Source organism: Leptidea sinapis, chromosome 1, assembly GCF_905404315.1.
Source record: "Leptidea sinapis chromosome 1, ilLepSina1.1, whole genome shotgun sequence".
NCBI lineage: Eukaryota > Metazoa > Arthropoda > Insecta > Lepidoptera > Pieridae > Leptidea > Leptidea sinapis.
Genome location: NC_066265.1, coordinates 12,358,693 through 12,374,686, shown reverse-complemented (window position 1 = coordinate 12,374,686; position 15,994 = coordinate 12,358,693). Strand labels below are relative to the sequence as shown.

Here is a 15,994-nt window from a genome sequence, read left to right as displayed (position 1 = left end):
GCAAAACTTCCATAATTTGGGATTCCCGAGAGCTTATGCAAGAGGACCTCCAGCTTCCTCACTGGGCGCAGCATACAGGTCGTTGTCGACGGTTATTGCTCGAATCCCAAGCCCGTGAACGCTGGAGTGCCCCAAGGCTGTGTGCTATCTCCCACGCTGTTTCTTCTGCATATCAATGATATGTTGGACCGCCAACATGCATTGCTATGCAGACGACAGCACTGGTGATGCCGTATACACGGGCCATGCTGGTCTCTCTCGGGAAAACGTCGAGCAGTGCCGGGAGAAACTTGTGTCTTCTATCGAGTCCTCTCTCGAGAAGGTCGCGAAATGGGGTAAGTTGAACCTTGTCCAATTTAACCCCCAGAAGACTCAAGTTTGCGCGTTTACCACTAAAAAAACCACATTTGCCGTATCACCGCTCTTCGAGAACACTTCCCTGAAAGCCTCGCCTAGTATCGGAATACTGGGTCTCGAAATCTCGAGCGATTGCCAATTCCGTGGCCATCTGGAAGGCAAAGCCAAATTGGCTTCGAAGAAACTGGGCGTCATAAATAAAGCACGGCAATACTTCAAGCCGGCCCACATTCGAGCGCTCTACAAAGCGCAGGTCCGGCCTCACATGGAGTATTGCTGTCATCTCTGGTCTGGCGGACCCCAGTATCAGCTCGATCCAATTGACCGCGTGCAATGCAGAGCAGCTCGAATTGTCGGGGACCTAGCGCTCTGTGAACGGCTGGATCACTTGGCGTTGCGTAGAGACGTCGCTTCATTAGGTGTCTTCTACCGCATTTATCACGGGGAGTGTTTCGAAGAGCTATTCAACCTGATTCCTGCCGCCAAATTTCACCTTTGCACGACACGCCACAAGTTACGATATCATCCCCACCATCTGGATGTGTGGCGGTCCTCCACAGTGCGGTTTTCAAGGAGCTTTCTTCCTCGCATTACGAAGCTGTGGAATGAGCTTCCTTGTGCGGTGTTTCCGGGACGATACGACATGGGTACCTTCAAGAAAAGCGCGTACACCTTCCTTAAAGGCCGGCAACGCTCCTGTGATTCCTCTGGTTTTGCAAGAGAGCGTGGGCGGCGGTGATCACTTAACACCAGGTGACCCGTACGCTCGTTTGTCCTCCTATTCCATAAAAAAAAAGTAAAGGAAATAAATCATTCTGCACTGAATAACCAACGTAATTTCATTTACTTAATTTAAACGGCAATTCACCGTTTGCTGGGTCAGCTAGTAATCTTATAAACAACTTAACAAGAAACGCCTAGATATAATCTTATATGCCATAGAAGTGCAATGAAGGCAATTTCTGGTGGTACTCCATCATAAGTAGGCCCCATAAACCTACACCTAAGTTCTAGGTGTTGGATAGTTTGCAGTTGCTGGATCTTTTTTTCTCTATGTACATTGTGTATACAGTATTTATCTTGCCATTGTCACTACAGAATTGCATGACAGGGAGAAGTAATTTTAAACTTGGAGGAACTTTACATTGCGTTTATTATAAGACATAATATACTGTGCTATTAATAAACGCGAAGTAAAGTTATTCCTAGATTAAAACGAGGGAGGATCCGTAGCTACTACGGTACTGGCTAGAAGCCGATCTAATACCTAGCCAACCGATATGTTTGAAGCATTTAAGCAAAAAGCAATCATATATCGTAAACTTATAATGTCAAAACTTTTTGTCTTTATCTTACCTTTGTTAGTGCAGAATTACGTGACAGGGAGAAGTAATTATAAGCTTGGAGGAACTTTACATTGCGTTTATTAATAAGACAGATACTTTGTTATTAATAATCGCGAAGTAAAGTTATTCCTAGCTTCAAACTTTTTGTTTTTATCTTACTTTTGTCACTACAGAATTACATGACAGGGAGAAGTAATTTTAAACTTGCAGTAACTATTCAAGCGCTTATTAATGAGACAGTAAGTGTCTTATCAGTTATGCTGTATTATTTTATTTATATTAAAACCAAACTATTAAGGTTATAAACTTTTGTTGATACAAAGTTTTCCAGTAAATTCTTCTCATTAAGGTAAAATTTTATTAAAGAAGTTGTATAATTATTATGACTTCCTAATGAAATACTCACTCGTATTTAGCCAAGACCGTTGCATCTATGTCTTGATAATATAATACTTTAAGTCCTGGAGCGATAAGTCCAATGATAAACAAAATCATGAGGACCAGTCTTCTTACAGTTCCTTTGCACATTATAAAAACAATGAGTCCTAATATGTGCAACTGAAAATCAGCTGCCAGGTGCCTGCAAATGTATTGTGATTAGTATTTCAAAGTTATTAATTTATTCCGTTGATTGAATGGATTATGAATATCAGCATAAAGCTGGGTTTAGACAGGGTCAGTAACTGACTTCGATTTCGAGACAAGTCAGCGCTGACCCGAAAAATACCCAATGTAAACTGATTTGAAGTCAGTACAGCGGCGGGAATGCAATATTCGCAGACGAATATTTTGAGGTTAGTCGGCTCCCCTCCACCCGCGCCTTCCTGCGCCAGTGGCAAAAACCCCGACCCCGTGTAAATGGGGAAGTCAGCACTCAGCACTGGGTCAGTCACTGACGCTGTGTTGTCGGTTGACGTCGTGTTGCATAGACGCTTAAAATGTCTCGTAAACTAAGCGACTGACTCCATGTAAACGAATGAAGTCATAGATGGCGGCAATGTCGGCGCCGTTACTGACTTGTGCACAGACCCTGTCTAAACCCGGCTAAACACTCGACAATTTCTCTTTTAAAATCATATTAATGATATAATAATATTAATTTACATCTATATTTACATAAACTAACTGTAATACACGAAAGATTAACAACAATTACATTCCACGTCTTATAAAAAACAAAATAAAGTGGATAAAAAATATGATAGACAGTTAATTATGGTATTATTATTCTACTACTAGACCAAACAGTTCTATGACTGGTACTTAGTAGTAGCAGTACTTTCTACTCAATAGGTATAACATGCCTTAATGAGTTAAATTAGGTCACTAAAAACTTTTTAATAGCTCACACAAGATAAATTTTACAGTCAGCCTTGTATTGACTATTTGACATAGTGCAGTTACAATAGAATTTCATATCAATCTTAGATCAAGGATTGGTCTCCGCTGCGCTTCGACTAGACACCGCAGGCGTAGTAGCAAAGTGCGGCAACTATTACTACACTCAAGTGGGCGTACTCGAACCCGTCTCGAAATTTGTGTGACGTTGACGTGCCACATGTTCTGATAAACTTTGCTAATAATTGAAACTAAAATGCCGGGTTGTGTTGTAAAACTTTGTTAAAATAATACTGCAAGAAATAAGAAAAAGTCAGTGACTAGGATACAATAGAATATAAAGTTGCCGTAATAAGAAAGCGATTGTTCTTAGGTAGTGCGGTATCTACTTGCAGCGCAGCAGTGATCCATACTTAATCTAAGATATCAATATAATTTTCTCGTTTTATAATATGGGATACTTATTAAGTAGAACAAGAAAGCAAGTCTTACCACGAGTGAGGCATACATGTCCCATCCATAAAGTAATTATTTATGTACATGACATGTTTCCACCAAGATCGTCTGCAATCTATTGCTTCTCGAGTCACATACACCTGTTATTTACAATCATTTTAAAATTACACTATATTCACCACGGACTAGTAAAAAAATAAGGGCTCCGTGTCACCTTACATAACAGTGTAGCACCAAAACAAGCCGATTAACGTATTTACGACTAACATAGCCCCACGCACACACTTACACTACTACAGGCCGATAGGCGGCCATTATGTGAATTGTCATCGTCTGTGACAGATCAGTTTGCGTCTCAATAAAATATTTTAAAAATGCCGTCGTGCGTTGTGAATAAGTTTAAAAACGATACTATATAAGAATTTGTGGCCAAATATCTAATATCTTTAAAGGAGCAATTCTTGTATAAATATATATATATATATAATCTGAATCTCGGAAACGGCTCCAACGATTTTCATAAAATTAAGTATGCAGGGGATTTCGGGGGTGATAAATCGATCTAGCTAGGTTTCAATTTAAAAAAAATGGTTTTATCCATGTTTGAATGAGAAAGCAGAAGACCCCGGTTCGAATCCAGATGTCCTATTAGTTTTTTTTTTGTTCAAGTTTTGTACATTCTTAAAAATCAGAGCAAGGCTCGGTCGTCCGGATATTGATTATTTAAGGGAGAAAAAGTTGTGTAACTAGTATCCCCCGTAACCACGCATACACGTAGCATAACGGTGCCTCACTTGAAAATATCACGGCGTGGAGTCCTTCTTTTTTTACTCGTCCGTGATATTCACAAATTAAAATATATGTTCTATTTGAGATTAAAACCAAATATTTTCGTAAAAGACTTTTGAGATAAATATAATATTACTTGCTGCCACGAGAAACATTGATCTGTACATAATAAATAATATACTGTTTTTCATGAATTTGTCAATAATATTTCAAAGCATCATAAATTATTTCGTAAAATAGTGCTCCATATTGTTTTAATGAAATTGTTTCAAAGCAGAACTATCAAACCGTGCGTCAATAAATTCTCTCTTAGAAAATATGTTAATACAAAACAAATATTGGAAATAAAAATATTTATCTCATATAAATATCTCTCAAGTTGGACTAAACTGCAGTCAAAGAAGAAATCCTCATTAAATTCCGTTCACAAGTTTAGGAGTTCACTGGTTCAATCGTTGGTTTAATCTTAATTTCAATATTAAATATGTTTTAATGTCAAATTAAAATATCATTGAAAATTATTATTTTTAGTTTGGTTTTCTATGAAAGTGTGTTTTGTTTTATTACTAGGTATTTATTTTTGCTTTTATTCTTAAAACGACGATAATTTCGAAGAAACCATATCATCTAATGCATTGACAATACAAGGGATTTTGTGTGTCAACCTGGACCAATCAATTTCTTCTAACCAAATACCACTCAGATGTATTACTGTGGCAGAGTAAAAAATAGTAGAGAAGTTGAAATTATTGAATAATGAATTGCTATTTGTGGACAGCGCTATCATGAGCTATATTTTGCGGGAAACTGTCAAAATGAACTGACGGTAAGTATATCTGTACAATATACTTCATCCTGTCAAAAACATGTCCAGAAAAAGTATGATTATAAGGAAAATAGTGGAAGTTTATAAGAACTATAAATGTTGCTTTCATGTTATTGGTTTAATGAAACAGCCGTAAACAATGTGCAGTAGAATTTTTACTATTGCTAATTACCGAAGCACGCAGTGTGAAATGATAAGTATAAGTACTCGCTTTGGTGGGGGCGAATTTTTCTCTGCCGTTAACCTATGTTGTATTTTCCTAAAACTAAGTTACTATAAATCAAATTTTCTTGAACATTATTTATATGGACTTTTTCTTTAAAAATTTAAATTTAGATCTTTGTAATGAATTGTTTATTAAATTATTGCTTGATAGCGAAACGTACAGAACTGTTTACCACTCCTCCAAGTATGGTTGTCTCAACGATCAAACCTTGCATGTCACAATGCACCGGTAAGAGCAGAAGACAAATGACCAATACAACATCCTGATTACACTTACGAGCAGTTGAATGCTGGTTTCAGTGGTCGAACCACGCATAACTCTTAACATAGTTAAGACTTTATTAATTACTAAATCAATCCACTGATAAGGAGGACCTTCCTTAAAGGCCGGCAACGCTCCTGTGATTCCTCTGGTGTTGCAAGAGATTGTGGGCGGCGGTGATCACTTAACAACAGGTGACCCGTACGCTCGTTTGTCCTCCTATTACATAAAAAAAAAAGAAGTAGAAGTTGTAGAAGTTAGCTACTATTCGATGTAACTTGTTAAAAATTACAGTAGACAGTATTATAGGCAAAGTCAGGTCAGTCATTCATGTTACTTTCAAGTTCATAAAATGAGATAAGAAACTTGATAAGTGTGCAATGTTTCAAATTCAAACGGTGTCGATAGTCATATTTATAAATTCCGTTTACTTAAATACCAATATTTATAACTAGGTACTTCTTAGATGAGGCTTAGATGAACTTTGAACTTAAACAACTTACCTTCCAGAACGGTCCACTACCCGCAAATCTATTCCATGATGCTGTTAATGCCAGCCATACCGCGTAAGGTGGCGTTAGTCTGAAAGTAACGAATAATTCAAATCCAATCTGCCATTTGGTCAGTCAGCAATTTGAGAAATTATAGAAACATTTTGCATTAAGTGTATTGATTTTTTTTAAAGATATTTTCATGTTAAAGGGGTGGAGGTATTGAAAGGGTCCGATAAAGTGGACAAAATTACATTTCGTTTGGTATATCGTGCAGCTTGTCTTACTAAGTGTATATTAACGAAAAAAATATATCCGCCGGCCCCCTTTTTTATGCAGACATAATATGTCTGCTTGCCACCTCGGGGGCGCCTCTTACGACACCCTTGAGCCTGGGACTACCCTATTATTTTGCTCCGGGGCAAAGGTTTAGTAATTCTCTTACACTTTTAAGGGTTTTCATGAAACAGCATAGTCAGCACTATCACCCTATTCTACCATCACCCAGTAAAATTTATGGTTCTGCGAAAATTCTCAGCTTTAATACAGTTTAGAGGGCATGTCATACTTCTTCTTATCATTAACTAAATTGATATCAGTTATCACAATTCCACCGAAATTGTTCCCAGCTGTATTGAAGATGATCTTTAGGAGACTAGACTGGGATACATTCGGAATGAACGTGATCGGAGAGAAATAAGGTCATTTGAGATTCGCGGACGATTTAATGTCCGAATAATCCGAATGTCCAGATACTCTGGAAGCAATACTACAACAATTATCAGATGAAAGTGCAAATGCAGGACTATCTATGAATGTAGAACAAACAAAAATGATGAGCATTCTGCTGCAAAAGAGGCTATTACAATTAATAACCAACAATTAGATTAGAGAATTATATGTAAACGAATATATTTATTTAGGGCAATTAGTATCACCAACAGAGAATGCAGAAAGAAATTGATAAAAGAATAGCTAACACATGGAAGAGATTTTGGTCCGTGAAATAATGAAAAACAAACAGATGCCAATGTCAGAGAAACGCAAAGTTTTTAACGCTTATATCCTGCCATGTCTGACATACGCATGCCAAAATTGGGCTTTAACAGAACAGCAGCAAAATAAAATCAATATATGTCAGAATGGGATAGAGAGAAACTTATTGGAAGTAAGAAGAGATAGAGTACAGATAAGAAAGATCAAAGGGATAACTAAGTTCAAGAAAGTTCAAACACTTTACAGAAAATTGAAATGGCGCTGCACAGGACATATGTTGAGAGTAAAGAAAGAGAAATGAGGCAATATTATAACCGAATGGTACCCTAGAGAAACCATGCGAAGCAGAGGAAGACAGACAAAGAGTTGGGGAGATGATTTTAAGAAAGCAGCGGGCCCAGTATGGTTACGCATAGCAAAATATAGAGGGAAGTGGAAAGCCTTAGAGGAGGCCTTTGTTAAAAGACAAGCTGTTGCAAGGGCAGAACAACCGAATGCCAACGATAGCACCTAGTTAGTTCAAATTATATATTTTGTTACCTCTATTAAACTTTTAATATGCTTCTTAATTAAGTTAAAATTAGCAGCAATAAAGGCTTATTTTATTTTATACTATCACAATTATGATTAGTGATTCCTCTGGTGTTGCAAGAGAATGTGGGTGGCGGTGATCACTTAACACCAGGTGACCCGTACGCTCGTTTGTCCTCATATTCCATAAAAAAAATATTTACCTCCAGACATAGTCTTACCTCCACCATCTTGTGAAGATCCGTTCTAGAATATCGCGTCCCTTTAACTCTTTCTCCTCCAAAGACATTTGTAAATTATGAGAAAGTAAGAATGCGGATATTAAAAAAAATACTTGCACTACTATAAAGCCATTGTAAAGTATTTTGAAGATGGGACTTTCATAAGCTGCCTGAAAATGAGTATTAATTGTTTTATTTTGTTTCATGTAGGTATATACAATTCAAAAAATCTTTATTCACTTTAATCAAAATTATTTATTGCAAGTCAGGATGAAGTACAAAAGTTACAATAATTATAAAAATATTCAATAACATTAAAATTTTGCCACATTCATCCCAACTATCTTTATCATTCAAATAATCTTTCACATTATAATAGACCTAAGATGTTAATTTATTTTTTCAGCCTTCTTTATGCTCCAAAAGTGTGATTATCATATTTAACGGGGAGCTAGTGTACGTTGTCCTAATGAGCGACCATATTAAACACAAGGTCACGTCAAGGTCACAAGTTTATATTTTGTCATAACATTTGTTCGACTTCCATAGAGAATGGTTGTGTGTATTGTTGACACTACAATCACACAACGCAGCACATTCACGATGACCCAGATACGGCATGTGTTATACATAAGACAATTATAATTAAATGTATACAATATTAAGGCACCGCAAACATTATGGTTGCTAAATGCTATCAAACTTGAATCAAAAACCGAATATTTATTCTTTAAATATTATGCAGATGAAAATGCACAGGGAGAAGATGTCCAAAAAAGGGGCAATTACAAAAAATACAGGATTGACATGAAATTGTCCAGTAGCAGAGTTATATTGCAGACAGTAACCAGCTGACGCCTTTCAGTATGAAACTGATGAAGATGAACTAGCGAAAGAAACAGAGTAGATTGGTTTAAAAAACCGGAAGAAGAGGATGTTGAAGACGTCATTATCCCCACCATTGCGGCAAGATAGTTCAAAGACCAACGCAGCAGGTAAAGAAAAGCCATTAGGAAAATAGAAAGTATCCTTATTGTTCAAAATATCAAGAGCTATCAAGCTCGAAGGCCTCAATACAGCTTCCCAAAGTGTAGGTTTTAATTGAACATGGACAAATAATCTAGTTGGGCAAGTCCAAAAGGAAAGAGGTCACTCGTTGAATCCAACCAGGGTGAGCAGCGTTCGGGAAGCTCCGTAAAATCTCGTCCAAAATACCACAGTGTCTGAAGACGAACGTTTTTAACAAGTGTTTGTTGCCAGTGATGACATACGGAACGCAGACGTGGTCGGTAGCTGTGGGCCTTATCAGGAAGCTCATTGACGCTCAGAAAGCAAAGGAGAGGGCTATGCTGGAGTTTCCCAGCGAGATCGAATCCGAAATGAGGAGATCCGTAGGACAACTAAAGTCACCGATATAGCCCAAGTGGTTGCGAAACAGAAGTGGCAGTGGGCAGGGCACGTAGCTCGACGGACAGATAGCCGTTGGGGCAGTAAAGTCCTCGAACGACCACCACGTGCCGGACGACGTAGTGTTGGGAGGCCTCACACAAGATGGACCGATGATCTGGTCGAGATCGCCGGAATACGTGGGATGAGGGCAGCGCAGGACCTATCGTCATGGCGATATATCAGAGATAATAGTATAGCCTAAATTAGCATCAACATATCAATCTCAAAATTAAACTATCACCTTTATTATTTCATAACCATAATGTTAACAACAGGAACAGACATAAACTTATAATGCCTACTACTCGGCTAAGCCGAGTTAGTAAGTTTTTTGTGGGTCGAAGTATATGCTTTTACAACAAGATCCCAGAAATTTTTCAAAACGAAAGTATTACGTTATTCAAAACAATTGTTAAAGAAACGTTTGTGTGGCAAAGGTTACTATAACATTAATTACTTTCTCAATGATACTACAGATTGGGAATGAAGTGACCGCGCTCAGGCTATTAAATAATAAGTTTAATTGTACAATATTCCTTTGTAAACATATTTTTTGATGAAAATAAAGCCCGCTGAGTTTGTGGCGCCCATTCTTCTCAGGTCTGAGGCATTCGTTTTGGAACAGGTGTTAGTTTTTGACTTTCAATAAGTGATGTCACATCCTATTTTGAATAAAAATATTTGAAATTGAATTTGAATCATAACCCAACTATCAGGGAAGTAATACAAAACAAGAGTACAGCCAACTACATTACATGTCAAAAAGAAACTAGAGGTGTTGGAATTACGCTATAAAATATGAACCAATGTGGACTAATTGTATTCAACTTTTGAAGTTGTAACTACCAAACATATACAAATTATAAAACCCTTTAAGAATAAGGTGCTCAAAGGAATTGTAAATGCAAATTGGTACAAAAGCAACGACGCCCTTCATCGTTAACCCTAAGGTTGATTAAGTCGTAAAAAGTAAAAATAGCATATACTAAGTGTAAAAATCACAAGAACATTGTGTCTTCCCCTTAATAGAGACAACTAGAATAGTTAATGGTCACTAAAACAGGTATATTTGTGGTCATAATATTTCTTTTGCTGTTCAAATCTAGGTCATATTTGACATATTTTAAATGAGCGCATAAAAGAATGCTGGAAGTGTTTCTTGCGCCGCTTCTTCTCTCTCAGTGTGCCATTTGTTTCCGAAGCGGTAGTAGTATCTAGTGTATTAGAGATGACATCAAAAAGAATTCTAAAGGAATCAATTTTGAGAAAATAAATGCCTTTTATGCGTTTGATTTGATCAAAGCTTGGAGATTGAAGAAAATCGTACAAGAAAATATTTAAACATTTAAGCCATTATTTGGAATTAAAATCACATCCATCATACATTGCAATAATCTGTGATTGCAACAAGTTGATTGATGATATAACATTATTATTATCGACTTGTCAGATAACCACTTTTTTGGATAAAAAATATTTTTTTCATATAATATCCCATGTTTTATTTCTAACAAAAAATTCATAAGTAATTAAATAATTTTAGATCATTTATACGCCTAGATAGACTGTGACACCTGTTAAAATGGCGAAAAAAAATGAGGTTGACTGTAAATCTCTATTTTGAGCAATACACGCATAATATAAAGTGCCACACATACAAATTGCGAGAGTAAGACGTAGCTTATCACGCACACTACAAAAATAAAACTGACCCGTTTTAATTGATTGTCTAGCAGCAAGAGGCTCTATTTAGACGTATAAATTATATAATAATTTAAAATATCATATAAATAAAATATAATATATACTCACTGTCTCCATGTAATGCACATTTTGTGATAGAACTATGACAGGATGTAACGAGTGACCAATAATACTTAGCACCATTAAGACAGATCTGAAAGACACATATTTCATTCGTAAATATTCAGTTCTATGGGCAATAAAGTGTTTGGATAACATCAAATCAACAGTTTTCTTTTTTCAGCAAAATCTTTCGATTTGCAAAATATAAATTTGGTCACAGTAAGACAATCTTAAAAATTCAGATGAATTATTAGCAAATAAAGTCTGGCCTGATCTGTTATAGGAAGTTACTTACACACGCATACGTACGATATCATATCATCCCCATCTGGATGTGTGGCGGTCCTCCACAGTGCGGTTTTCAAGGAGCTTTCTTCCTGGTACTACGAAGCTGTGGAATGAGCTTCCTTGTGCGGTGTTTCCGGGACGATACGACATGGGTACCTTCAAGAAAAGCGCGTACAACTTTTCTTAAAGGCCGGCAACGCTCTTGTGATTCCTCTGGTGTTGCAAGAGAGTGTGGGCGGCGGTGATCACTTAACACCAGGTGACCCGTACGTTCGTTTGTCCTCCAATTCCATAGAAAAAAAATCTTCTAAAGTTCTTTCGTTGGAATATTTTACTAAGATTCTTATCGAAATCCATTCCTAAGCATCTAATGGAGAGAGTTTCACTACGACTTTTATTTTTACGAAGTCGGTGTACAAAATTAAAATTGATATTTTATTTATTTAGATTTTATTATAAATAACACTTGTAAATTCAAATCATGCCCATTTCATCTTTATTCATTTTTCATCATTGACAACAATACAATTGATCACTTCGGCGGCTAAACAAAATTTGACCAAAATTCTTCCGCATAAAATCTTTAATATTAAAAATATTCAATCGAATTTGGATTGAGACTTGATTATAATATATTTTAAAATTATAAAAATAAATTATTAAGGCACGTACATCATGGCTTAGAAGAGCATTTTATTTCAAAACATTATAATTACCTTATAGCATCGAGTGACTTGAAGCAATTTTGTCTCTCATCTGATCGGTCACTGGTATCAACGAGTTTTAAACTATTTCTTAACAGCGAGAAGTTCATCAGGTAACTGTTCCCTGAAATTATCATTTTATAATAAAATAATCAAATAGCAGCCAAGTTCACGTTCCTTATGACGTCAAAATACGAACTGAACCCGCATGTCTCGCATTCTGCAACCACGCGAATTGCATGAAATTTTTTGGCTATGGTATTAAAGGTGCAGACACTTTCATGATGCTGCGTTCCCCGACCGATACGACATAGGGATCTTCAAGCTAAGAGAATACAAGAAGTATGCTCTTAGTTTGAAGATCAGAGATCAGAAGATGTTCATGAGGAGCGATTTTCAAATTTCATGTATCCATAACTTTTGCAACAAACTCAGTATAAATATTATTATTGATGGTACAATAGTACTTTAGATGTTACAATAGACAGATAAGCTTAAGTTGAAGGAACAATTATCTTTTTAAGAGAATGTTGGCCTAACTTCACTACATAGTCTTCTTTACGTCGTGGTAGGCGATTGTACCAGTTCAGACTGCCCTCTTTGAGCTTATCGGCTGTAGGGGCTACTTTGAAGGGGCTATTTTGGGCGCAATATGCCATTCAACATTTACAATGTGGAAGTCATCTCCTCACTTTAGGGAACATTATTATGTTATCTGTGTAGCAATTAGAAGATGAGTCGGTGGTATTGCTATATTTGCTTTCTAGGTTTCTATTTTGGGATCGGCTCATTTTAGTCCTGTTTTTACTCATCAGCTGTACTGTTTTTACTCATCAGCAATAAAGCCTTAATTTTTTTGATGAATAGCTCCATTACTAAGTTAATTAGGTCCGGTCTAAGCGCAGAGTCTTGGTGGACTCTGACGTTGACATTCAGGCCTGTATCAGCTGTACATACGGTTCGTGTCGGTCTTTAGAGTTGATTTTGTAGAAATCAATCAAACACTTTCTCAAGATCTGTAAATATAATGTGTGGGTCTTCTATTTAGAGAAGGTGTTTCCAAACCTCAGCCGAGATATCATCTGGCCACCTCATGTATACCAATCTCCTGTACGGAAATTTTTGTGATTTACCCAGTTGACAAGGGAATTAATTTGCTATGTTTTATCGGTCACACTTAATAGTACTTTTTCTTTATCCCTGATTAATTTATAGTTTTTCATATCTTGTACCTATTTATTAGTATCTTGATTTGCAAATTTGGATATTTCTACAACTGATTCGACTATATCCATTTTGTTATAGATTCTGTTTTTTTCATTAGATATTTTTTTCGCTGGTGATTTGGTTAACTTGTATATCTCTCGGTATTTCTCCATATCTCAGTCATACCAGATTTTACACGGTTCTGTTTTTTAAACATATTTAGATGTGGGCGCATTCGTGAAAATCTACCCGCTATATCTTAACAGTATCATGAGAGTAGACAGGTCTGTATGTTATTTGAATTAAAGGTGGAAACGGTGAAAGTAAACTAAGAAACGGATCAGTGTGTGTGCTAAGGTGAGTAAAAAAATGGGTAACGTGTCACTGGCTTTCTTTGGGCACAAGTATATGATGTCAGTCTTTGCGTTGGTTAGTCTTGGGTACGTCAACCTAAAAATAAATGAATTAAAGAAAATAAATTTACTTGTGCCTATATTATAATATTACCTGTTCTTAATGTGCCTCTTATAAAAAAGTAATCGTAAATACTGGCGACTAAATTAATAAACAATATTATATACATTAGTTTTGCTACTATAAAGTCTCCATCATCAATATCCATTTTTTCATTTGATTTTGTACACTGAATGTCATGTACTTTGGATTTTAATTGGTACTCATTCCACAATGACTCATTAAGACACATCTCAAGGACTAATTTTAGGTCCGCTGATTTATGTTGTCTATAATACTGCTTACATCGTCTAGTTAAACACACACCATAGAGTGGCTTTGTATGATTAAAATGTTTTAAAGAGTATTCTGAATATTCCTGCAACAAAACAATTAAAAAATTACTGGTATTAGTTAATGTATTAAACGCGCGTTCTTCATTAAATATTGAAACCAACAATATTAAACAATATTAACAATTACAATACCGTGACAAAAAATTATATCTCAAATAAGAATACCTTTTTCGTGTGCAAAAAGTTTTTTATGTCATTCTGCATCATCCATAAAACATGTTTGTGTATAAATTAATTTTGTATCTTAAATTATTTCATTATGTTCATGAATTGTGGTAACTAACGTTTTTTATTTGATGAGGCTTATTAATAATTTATAGCTTGGTAAATTAGAAAGGTGTCACATTTATCAGTTGAAGTAAGTACTGCAGGTAGTACGGAAATGTCTTTTGAAATGAATAACCTCAAGTAAATTAATTAACATTAACACAGTATAGAATTATCTCAAAATTGAAATTCAAATTCATATATTTTTATTCAAAATAGGATATATAACATCACTTATTGAAAGTCAAAAACTACCACCCATTCCAAAGGGTATGCCTCAGACCTGAGAAGAACGGACGCAACAAACACAGCGGGCTTCTTTTTTTATAAAAAAAATGGTTGCAGTGTAAAATCGTACAATACAATGTATAATTTACAAGCCTGAGGGCGGTCACTCCATTTCCAATCTGTGTGTCATTAAGAAAGTCATTTATGTTATAGTACCTAACCTTTACCACATAAACGTTTTTAACAATTCTTTTGAGTTTCGTAATACGTAAAAGGTTAAACAATGCACCACAAAAAACTTACTCTCTCTGGGTAGTATGCATTAAGTTTATGTTTGTTCCTGGTGTTAACATTACGGTTGTGACAGTTTCTAGCAAATTTACTTATGTATCAGCCCCGTACTGTACATTGTAATCGTATATCGTCATATACATCGTAATAGAAAAAGAGCCTGTGAACCCCAGGCCTACGTTATTTTATAAAAGTTGAAAGTTTGTCAGCGCATGCTCCCACTACAAGTAAGAACGATGGACCATTATGGAGTTTGGGTTACAATGGCTTTGGCAGGTATACGGTACTAAAGGTTTGTAAAATACCGATCTAAATACATCAAATAACCGTTCACGGGTTCTTAGACCGTAAGTTTATGTTCAGAGAGTGAAGCCTCGCCTCGTATAGCATTTTATGTTTGAGTAATAATAATAATTACAAATAAAGCCTGTAAGAATTATGAAAGACATCGATATTGATATAATATTAGGTTTATTTTATTTTAATGGTGAATCAAGTTTAAAATTCCATGAAAAGCCTTAATGAAAATATTTTTTTTAAATGAAACAAAAGCATATCATTTTATTAAGGCGACTGCAAAGATACACTTATTAATTTAAGAATATAAATAAAAACAATTGAATATAATACTGGCAATTATAATGTCTTACATTACTTTTGTCGCATAAAAACTGTATACGGTAATAATATTATCTTCACCTGAATCATTGTAAGAAGTTCACTTGGCGTATCAGATACTAATGTGAACTCGACGGAGCAATAAATACCATCTGGATCATTTAAACATTGAGCATAGTTATCCATTTCAAACATCGGTGGCATCTGATTGAATTCTGTTTCTGAAAGGCAAAAAAATGTACCAGGTTAGGTGGTGTCAGATCCATTGACATTGTCCTACTTGAACTCAATATCAAGGATATTAACATTCATTAGAAGCTGTAATTAGTATGGGCTTGCCTCAGGGTTCAATCCTTAGACCGTTCTTATACCTCGTCTACATTAATGATTACCCATTTGTAGCTTCGAAAGAATGTTAGATATTGTTCTTTTTGCAGACGACACTTCATTAGTTTATAATATTGTCACACCATCACGGAATTTAGATAAA

At 35.8% G+C, this 15,994-nt stretch overlaps 1 protein-coding gene across 2 annotated transcripts in view; it reads right to left on the bottom strand.

Moving 5' to 3' along the window:
* Positions 1-15,994, bottom strand: part of LOC126966636 (nose resistant to fluoxetine protein 6-like) — a 77,246-nt gene that overhangs the window by 18,049 nt on the left and 43,203 nt on the right. Inside the window, exons 2-9 of one of the 2 annotated variants that reach the window (XM_050810800.1) lie at positions 15,586-15,725; positions 13,799-14,123; positions 12,098-12,209; positions 11,100-11,184; positions 7,839-8,008; positions 6,103-6,181; positions 3,534-3,637; positions 2,110-2,283 (exon numbers count right to left, since the gene is read on the bottom strand). In XM_050810800.1, the coding sequence (XP_050666757.1) occupies positions 2,110-2,283; positions 3,534-3,637; positions 6,103-6,181; positions 7,839-8,008; positions 11,100-11,184; positions 12,098-12,209; positions 13,799-14,123; positions 15,586-15,725 (1,189 nt within the window). The remainder of the gene's footprint in view (positions 1-2,109; positions 2,284-3,533; positions 3,638-6,102; positions 6,182-7,838; positions 8,009-11,099; positions 11,185-12,097; positions 12,210-13,798; positions 14,124-15,585; positions 15,726-15,994) is intronic. The other variant, XM_050810807.1, reaches the window with a different exon arrangement.